General features: G+C 51.0%; 9 protein-coding genes across 9 annotated transcripts; 4 read left to right on the top strand and 5 right to left on the bottom strand.

Moving 5' to 3' along the window:
- Nucleotides 1-1,652: 1,652 nt before the first annotated feature.
- N7482_004354 (uncharacterized protein) lies at nt 1,653-2,249 on the bottom strand (the record flags this gene model as incomplete). Its single annotated transcript, XM_056686479.1, has 1 exon — nt 1,653-2,249. One exon carries the CDS (start codon nt 2,247-2,249, stop codon nt 1,653-1,655), a length of 597 nt encoding a protein of 198 aa, XP_056545221.1.
- Nucleotides 2,250-5,322: 3,073 nt separating this feature from the next.
- On the top strand, nt 5,323-5,898 carry N7482_004353 (pre-rRNA-processing TSR2 family protein; the record flags this gene model as incomplete). Its single annotated transcript, XM_056686478.1, has 1 exon — nt 5,323-5,898. The coding sequence occupies one exon, from the start codon at nt 5,323-5,325 to the stop codon at nt 5,896-5,898; it is 576 nt and encodes a 191-aa protein (XP_056545220.1).
- A 484-nt stretch (nt 5,899-6,382) lies between these two features.
- On the bottom strand, nt 6,383-8,624 carry N7482_004352 (translation termination factor GTPase eRF3; the record flags this gene model as incomplete). Its single annotated transcript, XM_056686477.1, is given in 3 exon segments — nt 6,383-6,442; nt 6,512-8,071; nt 8,091-8,624. The coding sequence occupies 3 exon segments, from the start codon at nt 8,622-8,624 to the stop codon at nt 6,383-6,385; spliced, it is 2,154 nt and encodes a 717-aa protein (XP_056545219.1).
- A 417-nt stretch (nt 8,625-9,041) lies between these two features.
- Nucleotides 9,042-11,339, top strand: N7482_004351 (RanGTP-binding protein; the record flags this gene model as incomplete). The annotated part of the gene is made up of 6 exons (XM_056686476.1): nt 9,042-9,062; nt 9,101-9,159; nt 9,213-9,270; nt 9,339-9,404; nt 9,460-9,494; nt 9,557-11,339. The coding sequence occupies 6 exons, from the start codon at nt 9,042-9,044 to the stop codon at nt 11,337-11,339; spliced, it is 2,022 nt and encodes a 673-aa protein (XP_056545218.1).
- A 491-nt stretch (nt 11,340-11,830) lies between these two features.
- On the bottom strand, nt 11,831-13,097 carry N7482_004350 (BSD domain-containing protein; the record flags this gene model as incomplete). Its single annotated transcript, XM_056686475.1, has 2 exons — nt 11,831-12,114; nt 12,185-13,097. The coding sequence occupies 2 exons, from the start codon at nt 13,095-13,097 to the stop codon at nt 11,831-11,833; spliced, it is 1,197 nt and encodes a 398-aa protein (XP_056545217.1).
- A 233-nt stretch (nt 13,098-13,330) lies between these two features.
- Nucleotides 13,331-15,268, bottom strand: N7482_004349 (uncharacterized protein; the record flags this gene model as incomplete). Its single annotated transcript, XM_056686474.1, has 1 exon — nt 13,331-15,268. The coding sequence occupies one exon, from the start codon at nt 15,266-15,268 to the stop codon at nt 13,331-13,333; it is 1,938 nt and encodes a 645-aa protein (XP_056545216.1).
- Nucleotides 15,269-15,649: 381 nt separating this feature from the next.
- Nucleotides 15,650-18,715, bottom strand: N7482_004348 (uncharacterized protein; the record flags this gene model as incomplete). Its single annotated transcript, XM_056686473.1, has 4 exons — nt 15,650-17,409; nt 17,470-17,827; nt 17,880-18,083; nt 18,245-18,715. The coding sequence occupies 4 exons, from the start codon at nt 18,713-18,715 to the stop codon at nt 15,650-15,652; spliced, it is 2,793 nt and encodes a 930-aa protein (XP_056545215.1).
- A 481-nt stretch (nt 18,716-19,196) lies between these two features.
- Nucleotides 19,197-20,256, top strand: N7482_004347 (uncharacterized protein; the record flags this gene model as incomplete). The annotated part of the gene is made up of 3 exons (XM_056686472.1): nt 19,197-19,403; nt 19,648-19,917; nt 20,113-20,256. The coding sequence occupies 3 exons, from the start codon at nt 19,197-19,199 to the stop codon at nt 20,254-20,256; spliced, it is 621 nt and encodes a 206-aa protein (XP_056545214.1).
- Nucleotides 20,257-20,386: 130 nt separating this feature from the next.
- N7482_004346 (thiamine-binding protein) lies at nt 20,387-21,155 on the top strand (the record flags this gene model as incomplete). The annotated part of the gene is given in 4 exon segments (XM_056686471.1): nt 20,387-20,585; nt 20,605-20,745; nt 20,923-21,025; nt 21,089-21,155. 4 exon segments carry the CDS (start codon nt 20,387-20,389, stop codon nt 21,153-21,155), a joined length of 510 nt encoding a protein of 169 aa, XP_056545213.1.
- Nucleotides 21,156-25,327: the final 4,172 nt, after the last annotated feature.

The following is a 25,327-nucleotide window of genomic DNA, read 5'->3' as shown; positions in this document are numbered from 1 at the left end:
ACAAGACAAAGTGGAAATAGCCAATGATACACCATGCTGCAGGCCCCCCTTCCAAGGGGGGAAGAGGGTTCCATCATTTCAATTCCAATATCCTATTTTCATACCTCGTCATAGACCTTGGTTTAGTCTGTTCACCTTGAAATGAGCTTTTATTTTTCCGCGGAGTATCAGAGATAGACACGAATCGAAATACGAAAGATCTTATCTAACAAGATAAATGACCGCCTAGGCCTTGGTAAACCTTGGAAATAGTCGTAGTGGAAGATATGGCCGAGATGACTGAATAAGTCTCAGAGGGCAGTCCCAAGCCGGTCTGGTATTCAAGGGAGGAAAATGATGCTAATATCCTGATTGTTTGGCATTATCTTAAGAGGCGGGTCCACTCCCTGCTCCTTCAGCCAGCAATAGTTATTCATATAATCCAGAGACTTGCATTGAGAATCGTCAATTCAGGGCTGGAAGCACTCCTGATAGCTTGAAACAGCGAATTCACGAAGCGTGTCCGTTGCGACGTCTGCTGGAGTCAGCAAACACAGCCTGTCAGGGTATTAAATTAATTTGAGGGACGCATACGAATACCACAGAATTGTTTGAATTTTCGACCATTGCACTGAGGACCTGTTGGTGGGCAGAGGGACCTAGATATTTTTAGAAGGAGAGTTCAATCCCATTTCAAAATGGGACGTTGAGTGTCACACTGGGGATTGCACTCAACTGCTGGCGGCGGTTCCTCGGGTTCAGCGTCCAAGCAGCAACAGCGACCACGTCCACGTCCACATCTACCACCACCCGATCCTTGCCTAAAGCGAGCACCGCCGAGTCCATCCCCGCTTGGAAACTCCTTGGGCGTTCACTCCTAGATATTGACCCTGCAGCAGGAAAGTAGAAATGGCAGCAAGGCCGAGTGTCTCAAGCAATTTTACCATTGTGAGCAGACAACGCGGGGAACGAAAATCAATAGGATGGCCTCAGTTTACGGGGGACCATGGCGGTATATTTAACAGGGGTCTGTCTGGTGCGCTTGAGTATGGGGATCCTTCCCCTGTTAGGTGGGAGGGGAAAAATATTACTTCACTGCAACTGCATATGCTGAGCAACCGAAGTAACGTGCGATGATATATTGCATGCAATGTGGGAGCCATTGGTCCCTTGCAGCGTACCGTAGGTAGATACATGCATGTATCTGTTCGGCCAGGCCAATAAGTATAAGAAGCAAATTCTGGATCATGGGGCCCCAATAGCCTGCGCGGGAGATTGCGGTGGGGAGAGATCTGGGGCTTGTCGCTGTGATACAACCACGATAGCTAAGATATGATGACTTTTAGTTTAATAACAATAGTCCCGTAGCTAGCAGGATAATTGAGAAGGAGAATCGAGTTGATTCAGGATACTGTCTGTTAGGAATTGGTCTGGCCTGTTGCCTTACACTCTACTATTGGGGTTTTAGGGCCGAGAAACGGCTTCTGCTATTCAGATATTCAAAGGATCCATATCAGAGATCATCAAAATTCCAGATTATTAATATTTGATTGTACTTGCAGACATGCTGCGGGTATTTAACACAAATGTGTTTCCAGATAAAATATGTGCGGGCCACGCGTAGGAAGCTATACAAATCGACTCTCCGTTGTAAACATAAGTTTCCAACCGGTTCAACCAAGCTCAGCAGGCGGCAGGCGAGCCTTCAATGCATCCACCTCTACTGGAATTGCATGACCGGGAAGTTCCGCCTTGGATGTATCTGTTGCTAGTTCATGGGGTTCATCTGCTAGATCATGGGGCTCATCAGCGACCGGGTTAAATAGCCGTTGATCCCTTTTTCGTCTCCAATAAAGCAGGAACAGGGCGGCTCCGATGAGGATCAGACCTCCTGCGGCAGCACCAACACCAATTCCGGCTTTCGCGCCGGTCGACAAGGAAGTGCCTGGCTGTGACGTCTGCGTTGTTGATATAGTTGACATGGATTTTGGCAGGTCGGTGGATTGGTGGATGATCTGAAAAAGAGGGGCTTTGATTGTCATGGTCTGCACAATGACATTTGGTGTCGTGTAGGACGTGGTGACAGTCTCAGACGCAGCAACAGTAGCGGGTATAGTCTGCTGGGTCAAGACGCTTGTTGAACCGTAGCATTGTATTGCAGAGAATTCCCCAGTAGAGACTTCAGAGACGCAGGTCTGGGCACTAGCATTGCCATACGGTACGTAGCCACAGGTGTAACCACTGTTGAAGATTAGTCTCTCATTCTCCATGTGGTAGTCTGGGGTTTTCGTGGTCGATACCTTGGACAACACCCTACAGCAGTCTCACTCACTAGCAAAGCATATTGAAACGAATAGCCTGTATGTCCTTCTCCTGTCGCCGAGCATGCAGATATATATCCGACTGGGCACGAGATGCCTGGTGAATAAAACCCACCGCCCATGAAGGGGACACTTGTCAAAAGGTTTCCATTGATGCGCGGGGGCCAGCAGTCAGGGTCATCCTGGGCATCACCCTCGCCTCCATTATCGCTGCATGTTTGCGCTTGCCAGGCCTCGGAGCATGTGGAACAACCCAGAGCAACATAGGCGCAGGTCGAAGGGCGGGTGAAAGGGGTTATTAGGGGGCCGAGGTTATCGCGCGCGGAGGTCATGTTGGGCACGCATTCATGGGCTGGATTGTGGGAGTGGTAGTTCTATGGAACGGTTAGCTGCAGTGTCTACCAGGATCAAAGCAAGGGAAATGGCTTACCAGGTGCTCATATTTGCATGAGAGAGCATAGAGGAAAACAGCGGTTTAACCGGATTTCTTCCTTGGCCCCCAGAGGAAGAAAAGGAAAGGATGAGGCTGAGAGATTGCTCCAGGGGGTGTGGAAATTAGGGATTCAGGGTCCGTCTTCGTCCGGGCCGCATGGATCGGCATAGATCGTGGGCACTCAATAATTTAGCGCGTCCAAACACTCGACTACTCTACCGCTCGGGATTTGAAGAGGATCCGCTCAGCTGCATACATTGCCGCGAAGTGACAAGTGGACGCACGGACAACTTCGCCCGGGGCCGTCAGGCATCAGCATACAATATCATAAAATGGAAGATTCTTCATCACAGGTGAACAATCAATTGGAATAGATCACATTAAGGATTATAAAACAATGCCCGCTGTGCCTTTACCACCCCTCGTACGTTGGTGGTTATGGGACTTGTTGACGACACAATGCTGTTCTCAGACGGCATATCATACCTCAACAGGAAAGTGGGGAGGCTTCTGTAATCTCTATGGTGCTATCAGACCTAACCTGATTCAACTCACCTATCCTCCACTAAAGCGAAGTCAAATCATAAGCCTTGGGGCGGGAAATTGGTAGCCGTTTCCCGCGTTCCTGTGCCAGTTTGGTTTCAGTGTCTACCCTTGCTCCCTGAGCAGGTGAACTGGTTCTTGTCGGGCATCGGGGGATGCCTGAGTAACAGGATTCGTGCGTGATTTGGAGCTTATGCACAGCTCCTGGGATTGCTTAGCTCTCGGTGGCCCATCGTTAGGACAAGGTGCACTGGGGGACAGAGGCGGTGTAGATACGTTGTTATTTCCGGAGAGCTGCATGTCTACGCACCGTCTACTCAAGCAGGTAGTTCCCGAGGCCGAGTGAGGTCTGTTTGCCAGTCGTTCTATCGCCCAGTAGAGAAGACGAAACGCAGTGAGCCAACATCAAGTGGTCCAACAGTGTTTTCAACGAATTGGAACCTGGGTCGTCCTTTCATCTGTTCTCATATACCAATCGATCCATTCCCATGCAGCCAACAATGCCATATGCGCATTTGAGACACCCGGGACGAGGGATGCTGGCAAACCCTTCAGGAGCATTGGCGTCCCCCGTAATAGCTCGGGTAGGAGAGGAATATGGGGGATTGGGGCTCGATCCAATAATCTTCGTCGCTCCTCGGATATTTGCAGGCGGTACAAAGCGTCGCCTTGTGGTTTCCACGATCAGATACAAGAGACCGTCGTGGAGTCTCGATATAGCCGTCGTGAAATCTTGCGATCATCGCGAAAGGACGGAGTGTCAATCAGGTCGTCTCGTAAACTCATGCAAACTCCGGAACCACTAGCCGACGCGAATCACGGCCGAGACAGTCTGGTCGTCAAATAAGCTGAGCAGTTCGCGGTCGTCCTCGGTTCCAAGACAGCGTGAGCGCTATCAGCCAAGCCGAGCAAGGCTCTGACTCGACCTATGCGTCCTCGAGGCAGATTTGGAGCCCCACTGTGCAAAGGTGATCGTCCAGAGAGAGTAGGGGGAACGCATCTCGTTTGCGCGGAAGTTCCATAATGGACCAGCCGGTTGACATTTGAGGTGACGGATTCGCAGGGGGCGCAGTGGAACAAGGAACATGAGGGGGGTGAGCGGGGGTGAGCGGAACTCGGTGATCCGGATCAATAAGAAAAATACCTCACTGGCAGAGGCGAGCTGAGAAGCGGGCGGGCGAAAAACATCGACAAGCCAAAGGGTGCGACGCGTTGAGGGGGGTTCTTTATAGAACCACGTCCGAGATGCATGGAACAAGTTGTGTTAGAATATTAGTAGTAATAATTAGAACTAAATTCATAGCGCATCCGATATGGTGTAGTGGCTAACATCGCCGTCTCTCACACGGCAGCCGGGGGGTTCGATTCCCCCTATCGGAGATAACTTTTTAGACTTTTTGCCTTTCTGTTGCCTCCAATCTAATTTGGAGCTCAAATTCCGGGCACCCAGCTGAGCGATACTCAGGATTTTATATTACTACATATAATCCTTTTTAGCGGAAGAAAATCTTTATTTACCCCTGTTTGAGGCTTTTGCGAATATTCTTTATATTCTATGCCTTTTATTATAGTGAATTACTTTCATTTATACGACCTAGAAAATCCTGAGTATCGCTCAGGTGTGGAAGCTGAGCAGTACTCACGATTAGTCATAATTCTTCTGAGTACTGTTCAACTTTTTCTGAGTATCGCTCAGCTGGAACCCGGCAAATTCCAACTCAATCCATCCAATTGATGACTAATTGATAAATGAGAGACGGCCTCCGCTAACAGACTGAGTAGTTGATAGGGTCACATGACCAGGCTTATCATATCTAATCGCGGAATCCAAAAAATTTTGGTCAATTGGCGCACGAGATGAGCGTGATACTGGTTTTACATTCCCCCTTCGATTGACCAAAATTTCCATTTCGATATTCCGCAACGATCCCTTCATCTGATATTCTGTAGCTGTCTCTTTGATAGCTCTGGTCAGCTTGCCTCGCTTTCGATTTTTACTCTATCTCCCCACCAACTCCGCGGGGTAACGATTGGCCGCATTTCCCAATGGATGCGCAATCAACAACCGCTGCTCCGGCCACGGACGCCGCCTCATACCTCGACCTGGGCATTACACTTGCCCTGAACAGCTGGCCTGCTCTCACATTAGCTGTCCAGTCAAATTGGGGTGGTCCCACTTCTAGCGACAAGCGCGACTGGCTCTGTGGCGCCATCTCTGAAATGCTGAGTGACCGACCCGAAACCGACGCTGAGGATCTGGAGGATGTCTTGATCCAGGTTATGAACGACGAGTTCGATGTAGTTGTGGACGACGAGAGCGCTGGAAACGTGGCGGTTCAGATTATGGAATTCAGGGAACAGACAACACAGGGAGAGTTCGGCGCTATCCAAGAGTTGTGGGAGACCTGGCAGAAGAAGAGCCAGCAGAAGTCTACGGCGACGAGCATGTTCAAGGAGGTTGACGCGCGGGACGAGGATCAGGAGACTGATGGTGAGGAGGACGACTCCGAGGGCGAGGATGTCGAGATGGGAGAGGCCCCTGCTCTGGTTCGGGCGCCTCGCGAGAAAGCTGAGCCAGAGGTGGATGAGGACGGATTCACTATGGTGAAGAAGAAGCGGTAAACAGAAAAAACAGCCCCGAGGGCAGATTCTCTTTCATAATGTTGCTTCTGTTTTATGGCTCCTCTAGTGGGGGTGAGTGGATATAGCACATGGATTCGTCTGCTTTACATACTTAGACAATTTGATGCAGATGGGAATGCAAGCTTACTACGCTACACTCCAAGGTAGAAAATAGTATTACGGGAATATACGTACGGCACTGCAAGTTTGACCGCTTTCGTGAATAGAAGGACAGCAAAAATGTCTATATGGGAGGGGTAAACAGGTTCATAATCGTCAAGTTGAAGCGGACGCTTTTGGGTATATCATCGCCCGACCTCTGCCCATCAAAACTCCTTGTTCAGAGGCTCTGCTCAAACCTGGCAGATTTGCATGAGAGTTTGAGAAACGACCATAGACTCGGTGCTGGTATCCTCTTTAGATGTTCGTTCCCGCATCATGGCAATATGCACATTCCGCTATATTTTTTCCAAGCAGCCACGATTTACTCTCCATTTTCGGACTGAATAAGCTTGGTGATCATACCAATAGCAATGGTTTGGCCCTAGATTACATACGTCTGTTAGAAAATTGAATGGTCCAGCAAGAAATGATGAACAAAGAGTAAACATACCTGGTCTCTCAAGGTGAAACGTCCCAATTGCTGATAGTCTTCGAAACGTTCGACGCAGACTGCGCCAGCAGTGCTGGTGACCTCGAGACGGGCAATAATTGTCTGGCCCTTGTTCGCGAAAGGGGGCGGGCGCTTGCTCTTGCGGCCGGTACCAGGCTCGAGCTTGTGCAGGAGAGCGGCGAAAGTAACCTCCTCAATGGCGGAGTGAACGTGCATGACACAGTTGAAACCGGCAGTGAGAATACTCTTGAGATCTAGAATACGAATCTTGGCCTCGAAGGCAGACACACAGTGGACAGGGCGCTTAGGCGAGCAGAGTACGAAACCGGGGAAGAAATCCTCTTCTTCCACGCCACGCAGACGCAGACGAACCTGGTCACCGCAGGTAGCATTCGGAATTTCATCTTCGGTCTCGCCATAGAGAGCAGAAATCTGGACCTCGGTGCTGTTGGGCATCATGATATAAGTGCCGTTCTTCTTGATGACACCTGACTCAATACGGCCCTCGGCCATGGTACCCATGTCTCGGTACTTGGCGCTGATAGGCATCATGAAAGGAGCATTGATCTTACGCTCAGGAAGCTTGAAGTCCGTCAGGAACTCAAGAAGAGACGGACCGTCATACCAAGGAGCGAGGTCTTTAGGCACCCTATCCTTGATGCCGATAGTGCGTTGAGCCGATATAGGCATGCAGAAGATGTCGCTCTTCTTGTAGCCGAGAGCCTCCAAGAATTTAATGACCTTGACGGTGCATTCGTCGAAACGAGCCTTGCTCCATTCGACAGTTGGATCGTCCATTTTGTTAACGACGAGGACCAGCTTCTGGACACCAGTGTTACGGGCAAGAAGAGCATGCTCACGGGTCTGACCACCCTTCTCGAAGCCAGTTTCGTACTCACCCTTACGGGCAGAGATAACGAGACAGCCCAGGTCGGCCTGAGATGCACCTCCAATCATATGAGGAACGTAGGACTTGTGACCGGGTGCATCGAGAATGGAGAACTGTCGTTCAATGGGGCCATCCGGATGGGGGATAGTCACCTTGAAGAATGCACGGCCGACTTCAACAGTCTTACCCTTCGCACGCTCCTCGTTGGTCAAATCCAGAGCCCATGACAGGTACCAGGTCTCACGACCCGCCTCCTTGGCCTCTTTCTTGTACTTGTCCAGAGTCCGGTCATCCACCATGCCAGTGCAGTACAGCAAAGAACCACCCAGGGTGGACTTGCCAGCGTCAACGTGGCCAATGAACACGACGTTGATATGCTCTCGCCTCTCACCATAGATTTCTTTCAGGGTTGCCTCATCGACATCAGCCGCCTGCTGCTTGGCCACAGCATCAGCAGCACGAGCTGCCTTGGCTACTTCACCACGAGCAGGGCTGGAGCGACCGGGACTGGAGCGACCAGAGGCGGTGGGGGAAGATTGGCCGCTAGAAGCGGTCTTTGCGTCGGCCTTCTTCTCGGTTTTCTCAATTGCCTTGGCAGCGGTCACCTTGGCGCCAGCATCGGCAGCCGCAGTGCCCATCGAGTCACCCTTGCTCGTGGAATCCGACGAGGTCTGAGCGGGGGGAGGGTACGGGGGCGGGGGTAGGGGTTCCGATCGAGAGCACCTTGGTCTTGGGAGCAGCGCTGGAGGAGGTGGCGCCGATGGACAGAACCTTTGCCTTGGGAGGGGCGGCGGAGGTATTCGAGGCGGACTTGGGGGCAGACTGGGCAGGTTGTTGAGGAGCAACGGGCGCATTCTGACGGGGCTGCTGCTGCTGCTGCTGCTGCTGCTGCTGGAAGCCACCGGGCTGCTGGTTATAGTACTGGTTGTAACCACCGGGCTGCTGGTTATATGCGCCGTATTGGCCATAGCCCTGTTGTGGGTAACCGTATGCTTGCTGACCGTACTGGCCATACTGCTGGCCACCGCCGTAGTTCTGATATTGCTGTCCAGGTACAAAGGAAGAGGCACCAGGGGTGAAGGAGGCAGCGCCAGGCTGGAAGCTCGCCGCACCAGGTTGGAACGAAGGCGCCTGACCTTGAGGGCGGCCTTGCGCGTTTAGGTTGACACCCTCCGCCTGCCGGGAGAGCTCATCCTCCCAAGATTCGGGAGTCTGGTTCGACATCGTGAGAAAGATTCCGAGACGCAATCAAGGACACGGTGCAAGCGACACGAGAGTCGAGGGTGGAGGTTAAACAATGAGGGGCCCTGCGTTTTTGATTTTGCACCGCTGAGTCAGCACCCCGCGATGGTGTCACGTGTTTGATATGCAAAGTGACCGGAGGTCAGATTTCTCGTCCTCTTCTTGACGGATGGGATATTTTTTCTAATCAGCTGGATGCCTGGACAGTCTATGGTTTATCTGTGTCGCGTTCCTGGTGGCGTGCAATTCATCGTTGGGATTGGGCTCCACTTTGTGACTCTCTAATCGTTGGGCACGACACGGTTATCGATAAGCCCCTCCATGCTTGTTCCTCAGGGGCCCTTACCAGCCGAATCGAGTTGACGTGGTCTGAAGTATTCAAGCGAACGCTGTTTCAAAATGGAGGTCCTCTTGACACGTGTATGCTGATACCATCGACCTGATAAACTGTGTGGCAGTCCGCTAATGGCATCTATAACGAGCAGCTGACCCAGCAGGCGATGAACTATGCCATTCGGTAAGTTCGAAAATTCTCGAATGACATGAAAGAGGGCTGAGAAATCTATATAGCTCGGGAATTGCTATCACGGCAACCTATGCCATGCGCCAATCATCGCGCTTGCTCAAGGTATGCCCAGTCTGTTCTGGCGGCCACATACAGAGCGGAAGTTTGCTGACATCTCTTTTGTTAATCAGAATGTCGATGGCGAGGACCGTGAAGAACTCCTATCCTTGCAACAGCGCCTTGAAAGCAAGATCCAGGTCTGTGTGATCATCGATCCTCGACGCGTTGGCTTTTGACTGATGTGCAACGCAGGTTATCTCTCCGTCAATTGATATGATTGAACTCATGTGAGTCACTTGGAAGGATTGAAATTAGCTATGTACGCCCAGTGGCTGACAATTATATGTAGTGCTGCTCGTGGGAACACATCTCTCGAATCCGCGGTCGCCCTTACCAAATCCCTAAGATGGGATATTCAGGCCCTCGGTCAAAGATTGGCAAAAGCCGCGGCGTCTGAAGAAGCTATGCGAAAAGGCTCGAAGTCCTCAAAAGAGCGACCGAAGAACGAGGCGGAAATTAAGTTTATCATCAAAGACATCAAAAACTTACTTGCCCGTATCGAGGATGCTGTTCCGCTCATGAACCTGGCAATCACCACCTCTGGGGCCAAATTATCCACAAATTTGCCATCGACAGTGTCGCCATCGCGACTCTTACAAGCCAGCACTTTCCTTACGGCTGGCGACACTCAATATTCGATGTTGCAAACCCTAGAGTCTCAGGCGGTCCAAATTGGGCCGACATTTACGCTTTCGATGTACATGCTCTTCGCCAGCCACCTCCGTCTCCATGATGAGGAATCCATTCGTGAGGCAACATGGAAAGAGGTTATGCACAAGGCAAGACTGAAACTTCGACGCGTTCCAATGAATCTCTACTCATCAGAGGATCAAACAAAGTCATCACAGTTTCCAGCGCCGCCAGGTGTTGACGAATATGCTTATCAAGTCTTGATCATTGAGGACATAGACGATGGGAGAATCCACACATTTGAGGACAATGAGCCTCAGCCTCACAGCTTTGAGGGGGTTGCTACGGCCGGTATCAGAGAGATTCTCCCGATTCATCAAATCTCCAAAATCTTCTACGCCGACACAGGCAGGATTCTCAACATCAGCACTGAAGGGGAGACGAACAACCCCGTCCTTTTACTCAAGAGAGATTTGAATGCTCTACCACCTCGTCGTATGATGGAACGTGAGGATGTCGAGAATAACTTTGCCTCGGAAACAGAAGAAGGGGGATTGGTAGATGAAGAACAAGAGCAGCTGGATGCACAGTTGAATGGTGGCAGCTCCTCGGAACAGCCCAATTTCAATTATTTGCATGAAGAATCAATTCCTGAAGAATGGCGACTACCTTCTGGGTTAGACCCAGAATGGATCGCATTGGAGGTCTACAATGAAGACGAGGATTCAGACACCGAGTCCGAAGCAGAGCCAACGCTAGAAAGCTCCATTGATCAGAATCTGATGGCGAAGTTGTCCCTGAAAGACGAAAAGCATTCACCATCCCAATCACCCTCTCCCGGGGGCCGCCACTATATCTCTCACGCAACGACATCATCAAACCCCGCCCCAGCCACGACCACAGTTTCCAATCCATTATTTGAACATATCCGCACATCGCTCTCGCTACTCGAGACCCTCCTCCGTCTTACCTCCCTCCAACAATTCCAACAGCAGTCTCATCTTTCAATCAGTGATGAACTTCTTAACTTCTTCCTTGAAGAATCATCTTCGACTGGTGCCGGTGGCGACGAGCAACATCGCCAGCGTCTGCGTTCTGAAGCACGTCGTCGCGTGGGATGGGATCCCTATGATGAGAGCCCGGTCAAGCACCGCGGGGAGGACTATCAGTACGGATGGGGACCTGGTAGTCCTTCAGCCTACCCACGAGAAGATGATGAGCTCTACTCACCCGGGGGAGGGTCTCGAGGTTTCCAGCTACGTTCCCGCGACAACACGCCAGAGACACCACAGCGTAGGGGCTCACCTGCGATGCGCCCAAGCGGTTTGAGAGGTGTAACACCTGCATATATAGATGACGCGAGCTCGAGGCACAGCTCACCATTGGCGAAGAAGGCTGGTCATGTCCCGAAGGAAGATGCTGGATCTGGAACGTTAGATTGAAGTATGGGATCGTCGTGAGCTTGTATGATTATGTCCGAGGACGACAGGACGGTCCATTGAAGAGACTTGTGGCTACCCGACTAAGTAACAGCAGCAATAAGAATCAACGAGAGATCAAACTTTATAGGCGCGATCAAACAAAGTAAGACACAATGAGTACACTTAATGTCAGCAGAATGGTATGTGAATAGAGCGAATCATGTGCAGGTTTGAGTACAAACAGATAGGCACAGGTGGAAAAGGCAATACAGGGCATCGATCGCTGAAGCCAAGATACGAAAACATAAAGAATCCGGGAATGAGGATATAAGAGTCCTAACAACGCCAATGAACCAGCAGTAACGGCCCAACTCCGGCAAAATAAGCGACGCAAATATCACAACCAGGGCAAAAGGCCATTTTTCGCCTTGGAGAAACAACATTTGACCCTGGGAACACGCTTAAGAGGACTTAATTCATAAGTTCTTGCCTAAGGTCTTGGGCATAGAAGATTATTCCCAATCCTCATCACTGTCAACCGCCTTGGCGTGGGTAGTCGGGCTCTTCTCTTTGGGGCTCCCAGGAGTCCGGCTGGCAGTCCCGCTCACGACATCGTAGCTTGATTCACTGTCAGCCTGGGAGTGCTGGTCATTGGATCGGCGAGGCTCAGCCTTCCGAATATCCTTGGCGGCGAGATTCTGATTGCCAGCGCGAACCTGGGGAGTGGAGGGGGATTCGGACTCGGTCCCGGAGTCATCATCCCAGCCAACTTCTTCTTCATCTTCAGCATTAGCGCCTGTAGGTAAGAGCGAGAGTTAGTGTACGCGGCACGACATACAAAGTAACTGGTCAATGATCTAACGTACCTTTCAGAAGCTCCTTGCGTTTCTTCTCCTCCGTCTCAATGACGAGACGAAGGAAATAGTAACGAGTCCAGAACTCTGCATACTCCACCTGCTCCGGGACAAGCTTCTCCATGGCCGATCGCAGCTCGGGGTACTTCTGCAAATCGGTGGCGATTTCATCGGTTTTGCTTTCGACGTTGAAATTCTCCTTAAACTCGGGAAACTTGTCGCTAACAGGGTCTATGGTGAAACTGTCCAGGTTGGAGTGGATGACGTGGAGCTGGGCCTCGAACCGAGTCGCATGAATGACTCGCTTGCCGTCGGCGTCCTTACTCTCGAAGAGAAGCTTGCCAGAATCATCAGTCTCCGGTGGAACAATGCTCACAGCCTCGCGCAGCTTCTGGCTAATATTCAGGCCAAACCGCATGATTGCTTCGTCGGCGGCCTCTTCGGCCTTCTCGATTTCCTTGAATCGCCGGGCGGCTTCAGCCTTGAAGCGTGAAATAAAACCCTCTCCGCTAGCACCAGCTTCCTGCGATTGTTCCTTGGACTCTCCTTCTGTTGCAGCTGTGGGTGTAGTACCTCCATCCTTTTGTCCTTCATTGCCACCTGTGAGCCCGACTGTGCTGAGAGACAGCCCCTTTGTGCGATCAACAATGCTGTCCCGCAGGTCCGAGAACCCCTTCACTGCTTCCTCGCTAGCAGCAGTGTATTCCTTTTGAGCTCCTTCGTAGTAGCTTTCTCCCTGCTTGCGTACATTGTCCCAGAGTCCTCCGATTCGGGTACCCCACGGACTAGCGGAAAAGGCGCGGAAGGTTTCTTGGAGCTCGGTGTTGAGGTTGCTGTTGGACCTCTCATTATTCGATTCAGAAGAAGCCTCGTCCTTGTTCGAGGTGAGGATCTCTTCCTGTATATGGTCGTACGCGAAATCCATGGTGAGGTGGACGGAGAGGAAAGCAAGTCCCAAACCGAAACATTAATGGAGGTTGCACCTCCGCGTTGGTCGGCGGCCCGACCGCCCCCGCTCATCCCGTGCTTGACCCGAAATCTAAAAAACTGTACGTCAAACTACGTACCAATAAACCACATATAGTTGAATTGCAAGAGAGAAAAAATCAAAAGATTGTCGCTAATTCAGATACATAAGCTCAGGGGTATCTAGGTATATCACCGTTCAGGGAGACTATAAGGCTCCCCTACACTGTCCTGGCTCCCCATCCAGAAATTGGGGAGGGGAATACTCTCCATCACGCTGGAAGTCAGAAGGTGACTGCGCGATGATACTCCCCCGCCATTGTGACCACGGTCAACTGGTTGAGATGACTCGACCTGGACCACTGACCCAAGGGGCTGAGGTCGCTGAAAGCCAGCCCCTCCAGCATCCACACTGTTCTCCTGGTCCCGAGCAGGGGATGACTCGGGCACGAGTTCAATCTGATCCGTTTCTTGGCTTTGCGGTTGAGTCTGGGAAGACAGAACAGGATGTTTTGGAATATGGTTTGCGGTTCCTCGTCGAGGATGTTGTGTGCTCCCTTCGTTGGGGAATAGCTCGGAGAGTTTTTGTGTGTTCAAAGTGGGAATGGGTTCATGTGGGAATTGAGTTGCCGGCTGCACTCTTTGATAGAACAACGATGCATCTGACATCGGAGCCTCGGAGGTATGTGCAGAGTCTGGGTCGTCGTAAGATTGAGGGCCCGGCAGAGGAAGATATTGAGAGTCATCACTCGGCGATTGCGGTCTGATTTGAGCCTCATTTGAATCGCCCAGCGGGGCACATGGTCGAGATGGAGTACCCGGTTCATTCTCACTGTCATCCTCAAATTCGTCATTGTCTGTTTCCGCATCTGTTTCGTAAACTACGATTCTTTCGCGTTGAGTACGCTCAGGTTGGGGTTCATCCTCTCTTGGCGGCAGTTCCTGGGATACTATTGCTGCAAACAGTGCGCGGGAAGTCGCATTGCCTGTGGATAGCGATGGTTGTCGGTTAAGAAAATCGTGCCCGGTAGGTAGATTTGGTGTTGGGGGCTTGTCCTGAATTGAGCGATCTTGATCTAGGGAGCCGTCGGCGGCCCCTAATGAACTTGGAGATTCTTTCTTGATGCAATTATCAGGATGTGCAATGTTTGATCGCATAGTTTTCTGCGGCGAATGTGTTGCACTCCGAAACTGAGATGATGTGATTATTGCCAGCCCTGGACTTTCTGGTGACTGCGAAGACGGAATTTCAAGCCTCCTCGGTTTTCGCGGCGTGATTGGAATATCGGATTTGGGAGGATCTTGGGTGTCATGTTGTTTGCTGGTATTTTGCGTTTCACCCGGCTGAGATATCAGCTCGCCCGTGGATAGGTCTATTTCTTCTTCAACGACCCCGCGCGTGCGTTTTGTAGAGGTCGAGGGGAGCTGAGTCTTGATTCCCTGGTTTCCTGCCGTTTCTGCCTGCTGACCACCCTCTCCTGAGACTTTCTGAGGAGCCGGCTGTAAATATTTCATGTTCACGTTATTATCGTCATCATCATCGATTGTGATATAGCGCCGCACGAAGTCCATTTGTGTAAGGGTCTTATCGCGCTTTGGCGGTGGTTTGTCGGTAGACTTTCGTTTCCCTCTGCCATTGCTCGGCCTAGGCTTTTGGCTCTTCTTAAGGATACTGCCTCGCTCGGGCACTCGAGGAACCTCGGCGCTCCTTCTTCGCCTTTTTGTGTGGTCGTCTTTAATCTCGAGGTTTGGAAAGCCTGATCGGACTTGCGGAGGTAGTCGGTAGTCGGAATCGTCACCAGACTCGTCGCCTATGTGCACAGATTCGGCTGCTCCGAGTGCTTTTCCACCCACCCCATTTTCATCGATGTAGTCGAGCTCGTCGTGGTTCGAGCATGGGGTCTGGGTCACAAAGTCGATCTGAGTAAGTGTAGACTGTTCTCGAGATGAATTTGGTAGGGAAGTTCGTTTCCACGGCCGCCCAGATAGTGACAATCTCGGAGACGCTTTGCGCTTCGATGTGGTACTTTTCGAGGAACTGGATAATGGCTGGGCACTGGGTCGCTTCGGGGTTCGATATTGATCGCGGGGTGTTTCTGACGCTTTATCGGGCCTCTGGTGGTGTTTCATCGCAGCTTCCACTGAGAATATATGAGCACACGCAGAATAAGCTTGACAAGAGCCACGGATCGGGACCATGACGTTTGGAAACTGCTGCCTGAGGCGTACCGCGTCGACGCGTCGCCCGTCTGCGCACGCCCACGTGACGGATTTAGATTGATCTATTCAAGTTTGTCCTAGGGCAGTGTTGCCTATTTTGCTTACGAGGGGTGTTTCATTTCCAAATCATTGATTGTGATGTTTTGTATCTTATGCGCTCGGCATACTTTTGTAAACTTCTTGGGAAAGAGGCATGAGGAGTTCCTCCCAAGTGTAAGAAGCGATTTTCCTTGATGACTCGAATACAGTCCATTTCGTCTTTGTTCTATGGATAAAGTAGATAAAGTCTTATCACATGAGCCACTCCGGAATTGCGTCTTCATCTTCCGGATCCTCGGATAGCAGAGACCCTTTCTCGATGTCACTATCAACATCCGGAGCTGGTGGAGCGGCCTGGTAGGCCTGTGGGGGAGAAGGTGGGCGGGAAGGGATGTCCACACTAGCATATTTTGAGTCGCCGTTGGTTGACGAATCGACAGCGATGGGTGCCATCACAGATGACCCCTCGAGCTCCTTCAAATCCAAGCTTTCAACAGTCTCGGGCTTGTCGCCGGGCGGTGGTTCCTCGGATATAGATTCAGATGTTTTCGGCACCACGATCAATTCATAGCGAGGAGTGTTGGAGAGTTTCGGTCTATTGACCTTTTGCGAGTTTGAATGAGATTGAGCCGAAGTTGATGGCTGAGCAAGCGGAGCTGGATGGTTGTCTGTGTATTTATCATGAAGGAAGCCTCCGTCCTCGTCAGGCTTGTCAGGGATGAAACCTCCCCCCTCACGCGCAGCGGTGGATGCTCTCTCTTCAGAAGTAAAACCATCGCCACCATCCGGAAGAACTCCCTCATGGCCTTCTGGTATAAATCCCCCACCCTCCTCGGGAAGAAATCCCCCTCCACTTTCTTCTGCATGATCTATATCCATCTCTGGCTCATAGACATCGTCCGTCCTTTCATCAGCGGCTGCATAGGCCTTGACCCTTTCGGCAATCCTCAGCTTGACAAGGAAAAGTCTCCAGAGTCGAAGAGTTTCTGCAGATTTTGTTTCGACTGCAGCTTGGTGTCTTTCTGCGGCGATACCTCTCAGAACCTCCTCGAGAGCTTCCTGGTATTCCTGAGCAATTACAATCCCACCAAAGACTGCAGTTCCCCTCCGTCCACGAAACTCAAAACCGGTGACCGCATCTGCGTAATCAATACCTAGGATTCGTGCGGATCGAGCTGCCTCAGGATGTTTGATATGTACTGCTCCAGAAGGAACCATACTTGGCACATAGACATCCAGATTCCCATAAGTATTTTTCGGAATTCTTCCTTGAACCACAGGTGGCGGCCGGTATATTTCAGTCTGATACTCCGCATAGAGAGCAGTTTCCTCGGACTCGTTGTCATCTTCGTCGCTGGCGAAACCGCTTTTGGGTCTTTTCGCAGGAACATGTTTGAGAGGCTGCTCGCCTACCTTAACATCCCGACCCAAACGATACCATTTGGCAGCGCTGCGCACAGTGTGTACATCAGAACGACGGTAGACCGAGTCAAGGTTGTCATTCTTCGAGGTATTCTTGCTCAAGCCGACATGTCCAATGACACGTTTAGGAAAGATAACCTCATTCCGGCGCAAGTGTCTCTCAAGTGCATAGACCGGATGATCTTTGAAATCCTGGATGTTGCGTGGCATAGGCTCGGCCGCAGACTTGGAAGTCAATTCGCTTACCTCGGCCTCATCTCGATCTTCAAGGAATGGCTTTTCATATGCGATCAGTGCATCGTTCCACCATTTTTCCCCATTCCGTGTAGTTTCCACTCGAGACTTGCGGGTCTTTGCATTGAAAGCCTTGGCGTAGCGTCGAGTAACATCTCTCACAGACGCATCATCCTCAAAAGCGACCACATAACTCATGTTATTGTACGGGTCACTCGCCGGGGGTTCGAATCTATATGGCTTTGCCAGAGACTTGGTCACCAAGGGATCGATGGGGATCCATTTCTGCACCGCGTCGTTGAAGGCTTCTACCCAAAATACTGGGTATGTGGATTCTCGAGGTACTGGTCGAGAACCTTTGAAGTTTAGCCGTTGCAAAGAAAATCGAGAATGCTCACAGGGCCGGAGTCACATACCTAAGCGCACGGATGCTTGAGCGGGACGCGAAGTGAATTCCGGTCGCCCAAGCCGTCGCGTCCTTGATGGAGCCGGCGAATCCCCTGATGAATTCTGACGCTCATCGGTAGATGTTTCATGGTCATCAGAAGAAATGAAGATGTACTGTGGGGCCATTTTGGGGGTTGTCATGTCCTTGGTGGTGCCTGAGAACGGTAGCGGTTGAAGAGAACATACTAGTCTCGCATCTACGGCGGCGGAGCGCAACAAAGCACAGAACAGCTGGGCTCCAAAATCGCGAGAACCCTGCATGATCTTTGCTTGGGACTGAAAATCTTCTTGGGACAAAAAGATTTCAGCATCTGCCATTATAGAGTCCTGTTTGATTATCAGAATCTCTCGGCCAGAAGGCGTGTGCGGCCAGGCTTACCATCCTCTGCTTTAACTGTTGTTGATCTTCAGCCCAATGGGCGCGCTTCAGGCCCGGTTTAGTAACACGAAACCTTCGATTGAAGATATCGCCAGCTTGATTAAGACCATCGATAAAAGTAGTAGATTTAGTGAATTGTGGTTTATCTTCATCAGGGTTCAAAAGAGCAATAATCTTTCTTGGTAGCATCCTTTTCAGGAAACGCTGCTTACACATTAGAAGCTTAGAAAGAATTCAGGTTAACAACACATACCTGTGTCTCATCATCATTGCACCATCGGTTGCGTAGATGGACATGAGCCAGCAGACAAAGAAGGTGTGCCTTGTGAGCATCTAATCGCAATTTTTTTCTCGGCCGCCGTGACCGGCTTTCTTCTCGGGACTGTCTTTTTGCGGGTCTCTGGTTCTCGGTCCAGGATAATCTGCAATGTCTCATCTTTATCCTGGGGTGTGAGGGCTGCACCACGATGCCCTTGAGTAGATGGTACAACATCCACATCTTCCCACTCAACCTCCGACTCATCAGATGTGGTTAAATCATAAACAGTCTGTACATTCTGAGTGGTATCTTCGTTTGTAGGCGGGGCCCTGTTGCCATATTCCAGTGGCGAGGATTCAAGCGGGATAGCTCTTGTCTGGGTGGACCTTGTTTCTCCGACTCTGCGCCTTTTGATCGGTCGATCTGACCGAAATTGTCCAGGGTCACGAGCTTCAGCTTCATCCAACATCTCCTGGTATACCTCTGGGAGATGACTTTCCCGCGTAGTCTCGCACCTTGGCGGATGGCCACGAGCTGCCCTGTCCCGCGGAGGGCGAGCTGGGGTCTGGCGTGCCATGTAGTGCTGGGTTGTGCTGGGTGGTGCATCAAAATGGTGATGCACCAAGGGCTTTACGCGTCGCAAGCGACGCGTCTTTTGAATTCAGGAAAGCCCTATAAAGCTCACTATACAGCCACAGGACCCTTCAGCCAAATAACGAGTCAAATGCTCTTAATATCTCATGTTGTGAGTTTGAAAGAGTTCGATCTTAGCGCTGATAGGTGCCGATTGGGGTCTGGTGCGTCATAGCGGAGTCCGGGTTTATCCGGCCGTGTTCTAATTAGGTGGGGTGTCAACAAGGTCACTTGGAGGATTTGTTGCACTACAAATTTTGCCAAATCAATGTGTATTGGCTGAATACCATGTTCAGGGAAGGGGACAAACAGGAGAAAATCTATATCTAGGCATGCATACAGAGGTGGTCGTTGCATCTACTCCCTGGGACCGCTGTTACCAGCGCTATCTATGGGTTAACTCCGATATATATATCGGGCGCACAATGACTTACCTCGATCGCGACGCCTTTGCCACGAGCCGGTCGCTTCGCATGGATAATACCGTTATCTTCGAAGTCCTTAACACTATCAGAGCACTGCTTGCGTTTGTGCGAGGTGATGAGCGCATACGCGGTCGGATCGTCGACAGCGTTAGCTGTGGCGCCAAGGTTCACGATTTCTTTTGGGTGTCGCTTGATTCATTCCGTGCAGTGAGGCCTGCCGAGCGTGGAGCGCGAGCCCTCTGAGCGCTTGGAGTTTTTGGAGCTCTTGGTGCCATGATTATGTAGTGCAGTGAGAGTTCGATGAGTGTGAAGTGATAAGCTACGTGTGTATCGCAATATGCATAGCTTCATTCGCGCCACGAAACTCGCCGAAGTCAACATCCGATTGTCCTCTATGACGCACCGCTTCGCCCCGTGCTTCTTAGGCAAGGCCGCGATCTGATGCGAGCAGAGCGTTTCCGACACGGAACGATCGTCCTTCATTCATGCCTCGACCATGGACGCATGGTATGATGCTTTGCGTGAACCATTCAGTATGTCTGTCACCGAAGCTCGCCACCTCTACAATAAGCTTGAGTACACGCTGTTCGACGTTTATGATAAACAAGACCCAGACGAGTTCCTTCAAAAAGCTGTTGTTTACGGCCAGGAAGTGCGCGAAGCGACTACAGAGCAGGCTCAAGCGCAAGCCGCCTATAACAAGCTTTCTGCTGTCTTCCAGGTAGCAATATTGGCAGGTCGATATTTCTTCCAGCTTTTGCAGGTGTCCAATTATACTAATTTACCAAGATGGAAATTACCTCAAGCCATAAAGAGAACTTAGGTCAGAGGTTCCTTCATCTTTAAAGGAATAGCGAATGGCATGACAAAATGTTCCCACCTGGATACCTAGTCTCTAACGATTCATAACTTCTAGTGGTACGATGTAGGAATCAAAAGTCCATATAGAGATTGTAAAATTTTGTTTGACCTTCTGTCAGCTAAAATCGGGTACCTCGCATACCTACTAGGCCCGGAATTGGATTATCGGAACCTTACCTTCATGGCTATTGAGAACTGATAGGAGGGTATTTCTGGTACAGACATAAGTCAATCATTGCTTACCGCCATGGCTGCGAGCCTCCCCCAGAGTTCCGCGGTGCTACGACGAGAGCTCGGCGAGTCAATTTCCGCTTACAATAGCACACTAGATGATCACAGTGGAACGTCATAATGATTGGCTCATTCAGAAATATGAGCACTCAAACTCAGCAGGAATATCGAATCGATCAAGCTTCAAGTTTTCCAAGAGAAGTCGGAAAACTGCAACTAACGCCTGCGATGATGTCTTTCGCTCCTGCAGCTCTAGTGACTCCTTCACGGTGCACAGCAGACTTCTCTCTGGTTCCGGTATAATTCCTTCAGGCAGAATTCGCAATCCCTCGTCTAACCAGCTCTTTCCAGATTGGATCTTCGAGCCCGTCATTTGCCCAACAAATCGCAGATATCCAGCGCCTCATGGGAGAATCGGGCCTGAAATTTGTCATGCATGCTACTGGAACAACAATTGGTGCGTATCCCAGTCGATGCCATCTGACAAATTCTTACGGAAGGCCTATGATACTTGAAGCTGCTGCGTTGAAGCAAGCCACAGGTGCATAGGCCCCTTCGGAATCTAGGCCCCTTGTTTGAGTCATTTGTGTTACGAACAATGTGCAAAAGGACTTACTCATGCGATTAATAACAGAAGGTCCATGGGATCAAGTTGTCCAGTTGATTGGACTTGCCCACACCCTCACCCACCAGCAAGGGATAGTTCGAGTCCAAACAGATATTCGAATTCAAACTAGGTATGGATATACTATCTGATGCTCCGATACCCGGGCCGCGCTGATTCTCATACTATCTGGCAGAACCGACAAGGTGCAACCGATTGAGGGTACAGTAGCGTCAGTGGAGAGAATCCTGTCTGTTTCCTGATCTGCTGTTCTTTCAGTAATCGAAAACTTCCATCCGACTGATGGCTAGGATGGGTAAAGATGATGTGTAGTTTGTGGGCCTTGCTTGCTCAGTTCATTCCTAGTGGAGAAAACGATGGAACAGATAAGATGATCCGAAGCTTGCTTCAAATCATCCGGGCCATTCGATATATCGAGGCAAACAATGACAAATCATATCTCTTCTCTCATCATCGTCATCATCATTGGTTCCCAACACACTGGAGAGCCGCCCATAGCCCCTCCGTCCCAACCCTCTTAGCGGAGCTCGCTCGGACGTGTTTCCTGTGCTGACCTGGAAAGTGACAAGGAACAGATGTCATTAGCTGACCAAAAGAGTTATATACTTTGGTAGACGCGCCCGCTCTCTCGCAATTGACAGCGAGCGGCCCGTGTCATTTATGCATCCCTGACAACGCGGCGCGCCGATTGGCGGACGCCTCCACTTGGGAGGAGCGCCGTTTGTGATAGAGTTCCGCACCGTCGACAATTCCAAATAATACCGCTAAGTTCTTTCAATGATAATTCTTTCTACCGCTTTGTTTCGCTGGTGACGAGCCCCTCCGCCACCATTTAGCGCTGGGTGATCGTCTGTTCCATTACTTTGGTTGGAACGTGCTGACAGCCGAGACAGCTAGAATGCTCCGCCTGGGAGGACGAATCTCCAGCTGATCGCCCTCAGCCTCCACAGCCTCCATCAACTGTATGGTTTTCTTCATACCACGATGTAAGTAAGCAAACTGTTGTTCATGCGTGTGCTGAAATTATCCGAACTCCTCTTCTTCATGTGCCTGGTAGCATTTGTAGTGGACGAGACTAGTTCTCACCCAATGGCGGGTTACTTTGTGGAGAAAGCAGTATTTGTCACAGGAGCGGTCTATCCTGCCACCGGAATTATGCATCCTTTGGGTGTAAGCCACGTAGCCTTCCTTTTGAATGGATTTGAATGAGAGTGTACGGAGCATTGACTGCGGAGTAATTGAGGACGAGCCACCAAGTACTCCGTATGACCTGCATATTCGGCCAGATGGGTGATATTCTCGGAGTTTCAAAAATTCGGTAGGAGGTACGAGTATACGGCGGGTGGTTAATTCTTTGTAAGTACAGAGTACGGAGTACAATTGGGGGAAACGTCAGATAAGGCTAATGTACGTACAGGTTGCTCGGGGTGCTTCGCGCTACATTCGCACCGGGCCTGGTCCGATGCAACCTGCTTTCTTGCTGACGCCATCGTCTGCTAAGTTGGACCCTCGTTCGCCGCATCCCCTTGAGGAAATTTGCAGGGTATTATCTGATCGCCAGAGCCGTGGCCGTCGGTGTAATGTGAATTTGGAATTCGGTTCTCACGAAGCCTAGGTCTTGTAGGGTAGGGAGCCATAAATTTCGCGAGGTACCCCGACAATCAATCAACTCTTGGTCGATAAGTACTCCCGTAACAAAGTACAGTAACGGGTACAACCGTACGAAATAACACTTGACCTTTGACCGGGGGAATGTACGGAGTAAACAGAAAACACCCAGGCCCACCCGGCCCGTAGCCAAAGCGGATTCTCCATCCGAGAGCTCCATCGAAAACCAAAAACCCGCAGCGAAAGGTTGGATAGGCTCCCCTAGCGAGGTCATCAGCACAAACACAACCGTCTCCACCGGGGCGGAAACTCACCCTAGTGGGTGTCAGCTATAGCAGGCGCGCCATTGCAATTCCAAATAAGGAACCTTGCATCCCAAGCCAAATAAATAATCGCAGTCATATCGGACGACCCCGATATGTTGCTGGTAGCCGACGTAAGCCAAACAAAACAAAGCATACCCAGAAGGGCATACAGGACCAGTCCCTCGGGACCCCCGTTCTCCAAATTTTGGCTCCTGCGCTGGCGTTACCGACCCCTTGGGACCCGAGACTTTCCCAGCAGTCGGGTCGGGGTGGATTGTTTTGACTCGTCCAGTTGCTAATAAAGCCCCCGGGTTCCCTATGAACGGGATCCGGGATCCCAGCACCATGGTCGCTAGGGGTTTATTTTGGGGAGTTTGCAGGGTTCCATGCTCGTGCAGGGCCGCAATCACGGCCCTGACCTTCTGCACGGCTCCTTTTTGGCCCTGACTTTACCCGGTTGTTTGGTTCTCCTTGTCTACATGATTGGTGATGATTATTTCGTACTTTGAACTCGGGGTACTCCGAGTACAACTGCCACCACCCCTATGCTGCTAGATGTATTTTCATACTGTAATAATGCCTGTTGAGTGGTACTACCGCCATAGTTCAGCCAGGACCGAGATTGCGACGCGGGTGTGGGAAAGGCGCGACTTCTGGCTTCTGCCAATCACTGCGCGCCCACGCGAGGCCGCCTGGCTGCCTGACATTCAACCCGAAGTTTTGCCGCGTGGGAGAAATGCAGTAATAGTTTGATTGCGTTTGAATTAGGACATGGAATCAAGCGAATTAAGTGAATCAAAAGTGACGCCTGGGTGCAAAACAAGTGGGCTGCCCTGACTGCTATGGCTGATTCATGTTTGGGCTATGGTGAGTCAGTCTGTGTGTCGTAAGGGCAAGGAAGATGTGCAGGGCCGGAGGACCACACGGATCGCCGGAGTATTTCGCGTATTCCGCGATGCATGTTCCAGATTCCAGCCATGGAACCCCTCCTTTCTGCCCTACGTGGCCCGGGCGCCGGCTTCACCATGGACTTGATTTCTGTTACTGGGAGCTTTGCTATGGTGATACACTTTGCTGGGTTGCACTTAACAGCATAGACAAGAACTGCAGGAGCATTCGGGATTAGCCAATTGCGACCGGAGGAAGAAGGAATAGGAGAAGCCCAGATATCCAGACTCCCACATTGCAGGAGACGCTACTTCTGACATATCGACTTGTCCACCGCTAGACCTGAAAGCGGCAGGAGTCTCGCATTTAGTTCCCAGTCAGGCGAAGGACTAGCTGTTCTTCCGGAGGGGTAAAAATCTAAATTAAATTCATATCCCACGTCCTATCCGGGGCCATACCCAACTAGCAAGGCCGGATTCGTGTTGAGGTACGGGGTTCGGCGGACGGGGGGTTTGACGGGCGGTATCTTTCCTCGCAAGACCCCCAGGATCATCTTCGTTTGGGATGACACGCGAAGAAAAAAGAAGTGAGAAGCGGATTCTTGGCATGAGGCCTAGGGTACATACTGTAGTAACGAGGCTGTCATGTCATGTATGACTCGCAAAGTACTGTGGCCGCCTCTTGTATGGAAGTCGCTGATAGTTCTCCATAGCGTCTCTCCTCCAATCGTTGCGGAGCTGAGCATTCGCGGCCAGTGGCTCATCAGAGGAGTATTGTGGCGTCCAGTCACACGAACTAGCATAGCAAGCCAAAAGGCATTGATAGTTGACTGAAGAGGCACATGCCCACCTAGGCCATGTAACATTACACACTAATGAGATAATAAGTCGGTCTCATCGTCCCTCCGCTTCGGTGCTGCCTTTCCCACTCGACGGATAGTCGGGGATTAATCGCCACCGGGATGGCCTTGCAGAGTACGATGCACATAGGTGTTTGAGAATGAGGATTTTCTTTTTCTGGTCAAAAAGTGGCGAGTTCCAGTTCCAGCACGTAGGAGGAAGCGGCCCCAGGCTGGGCTGGTTGCCAAATTCCCAGCGAAATGGTACCGGTGCCTATTGGCCGTGGGCCTGCAGCACCGCCCTTGGGGTCATTTCTTGCACGAAAAGAAGAGGAAAGTTATCCTCAACCCCCTTGGCCAACCCAGGGTCTGTACTCCGTACCCGAGGAAGAGGACCGCCGAATAGCTTAGCGGAGACAGTCTCCAGGAGAGTTTGGTAGTGGGGCGGTTTTTTTTCTCTGACAGACTTACTCCATACCTTGGTATACCTGGCCCGGGAAGCCCCCGACACCGAGGCCCTGGGACGCCCGCCGGCCGGGTGGTTCTCAGCGCCCAGCGATTAGATGGGGGGCCAAGTGATCTCCTGTGTAAGTGCTTCCTACTCCAGGCGGCTGGAGGGAGTCTCTGAGTTCGATCTGACAGTTGCTACGACTCGGATCGATCGTGTTCGCACCATGTGCCCGACAGGGAACACAATGGATGTGCGGTTTCTCCTGTACCCTATGCACATACGAGGGACTCGGTACATGTACAGTAGCAGTATTGGTAGTATACA

This window comes from Penicillium canariense, assembly GCF_028826845.1.
Source record: "Penicillium canariense strain IBT 26290 chromosome Unknown utg000002l_segment0_segment0, whole genome shotgun sequence".
NCBI classification, from domain to species: Eukaryota; Fungi; Ascomycota; class Eurotiomycetes; order Eurotiales; family Aspergillaceae; genus Penicillium; species Penicillium canariense.
Note: the sequence above shows the minus strand (reverse complement) of the source record. Positions and strands in the feature narration are given on the sequence as shown.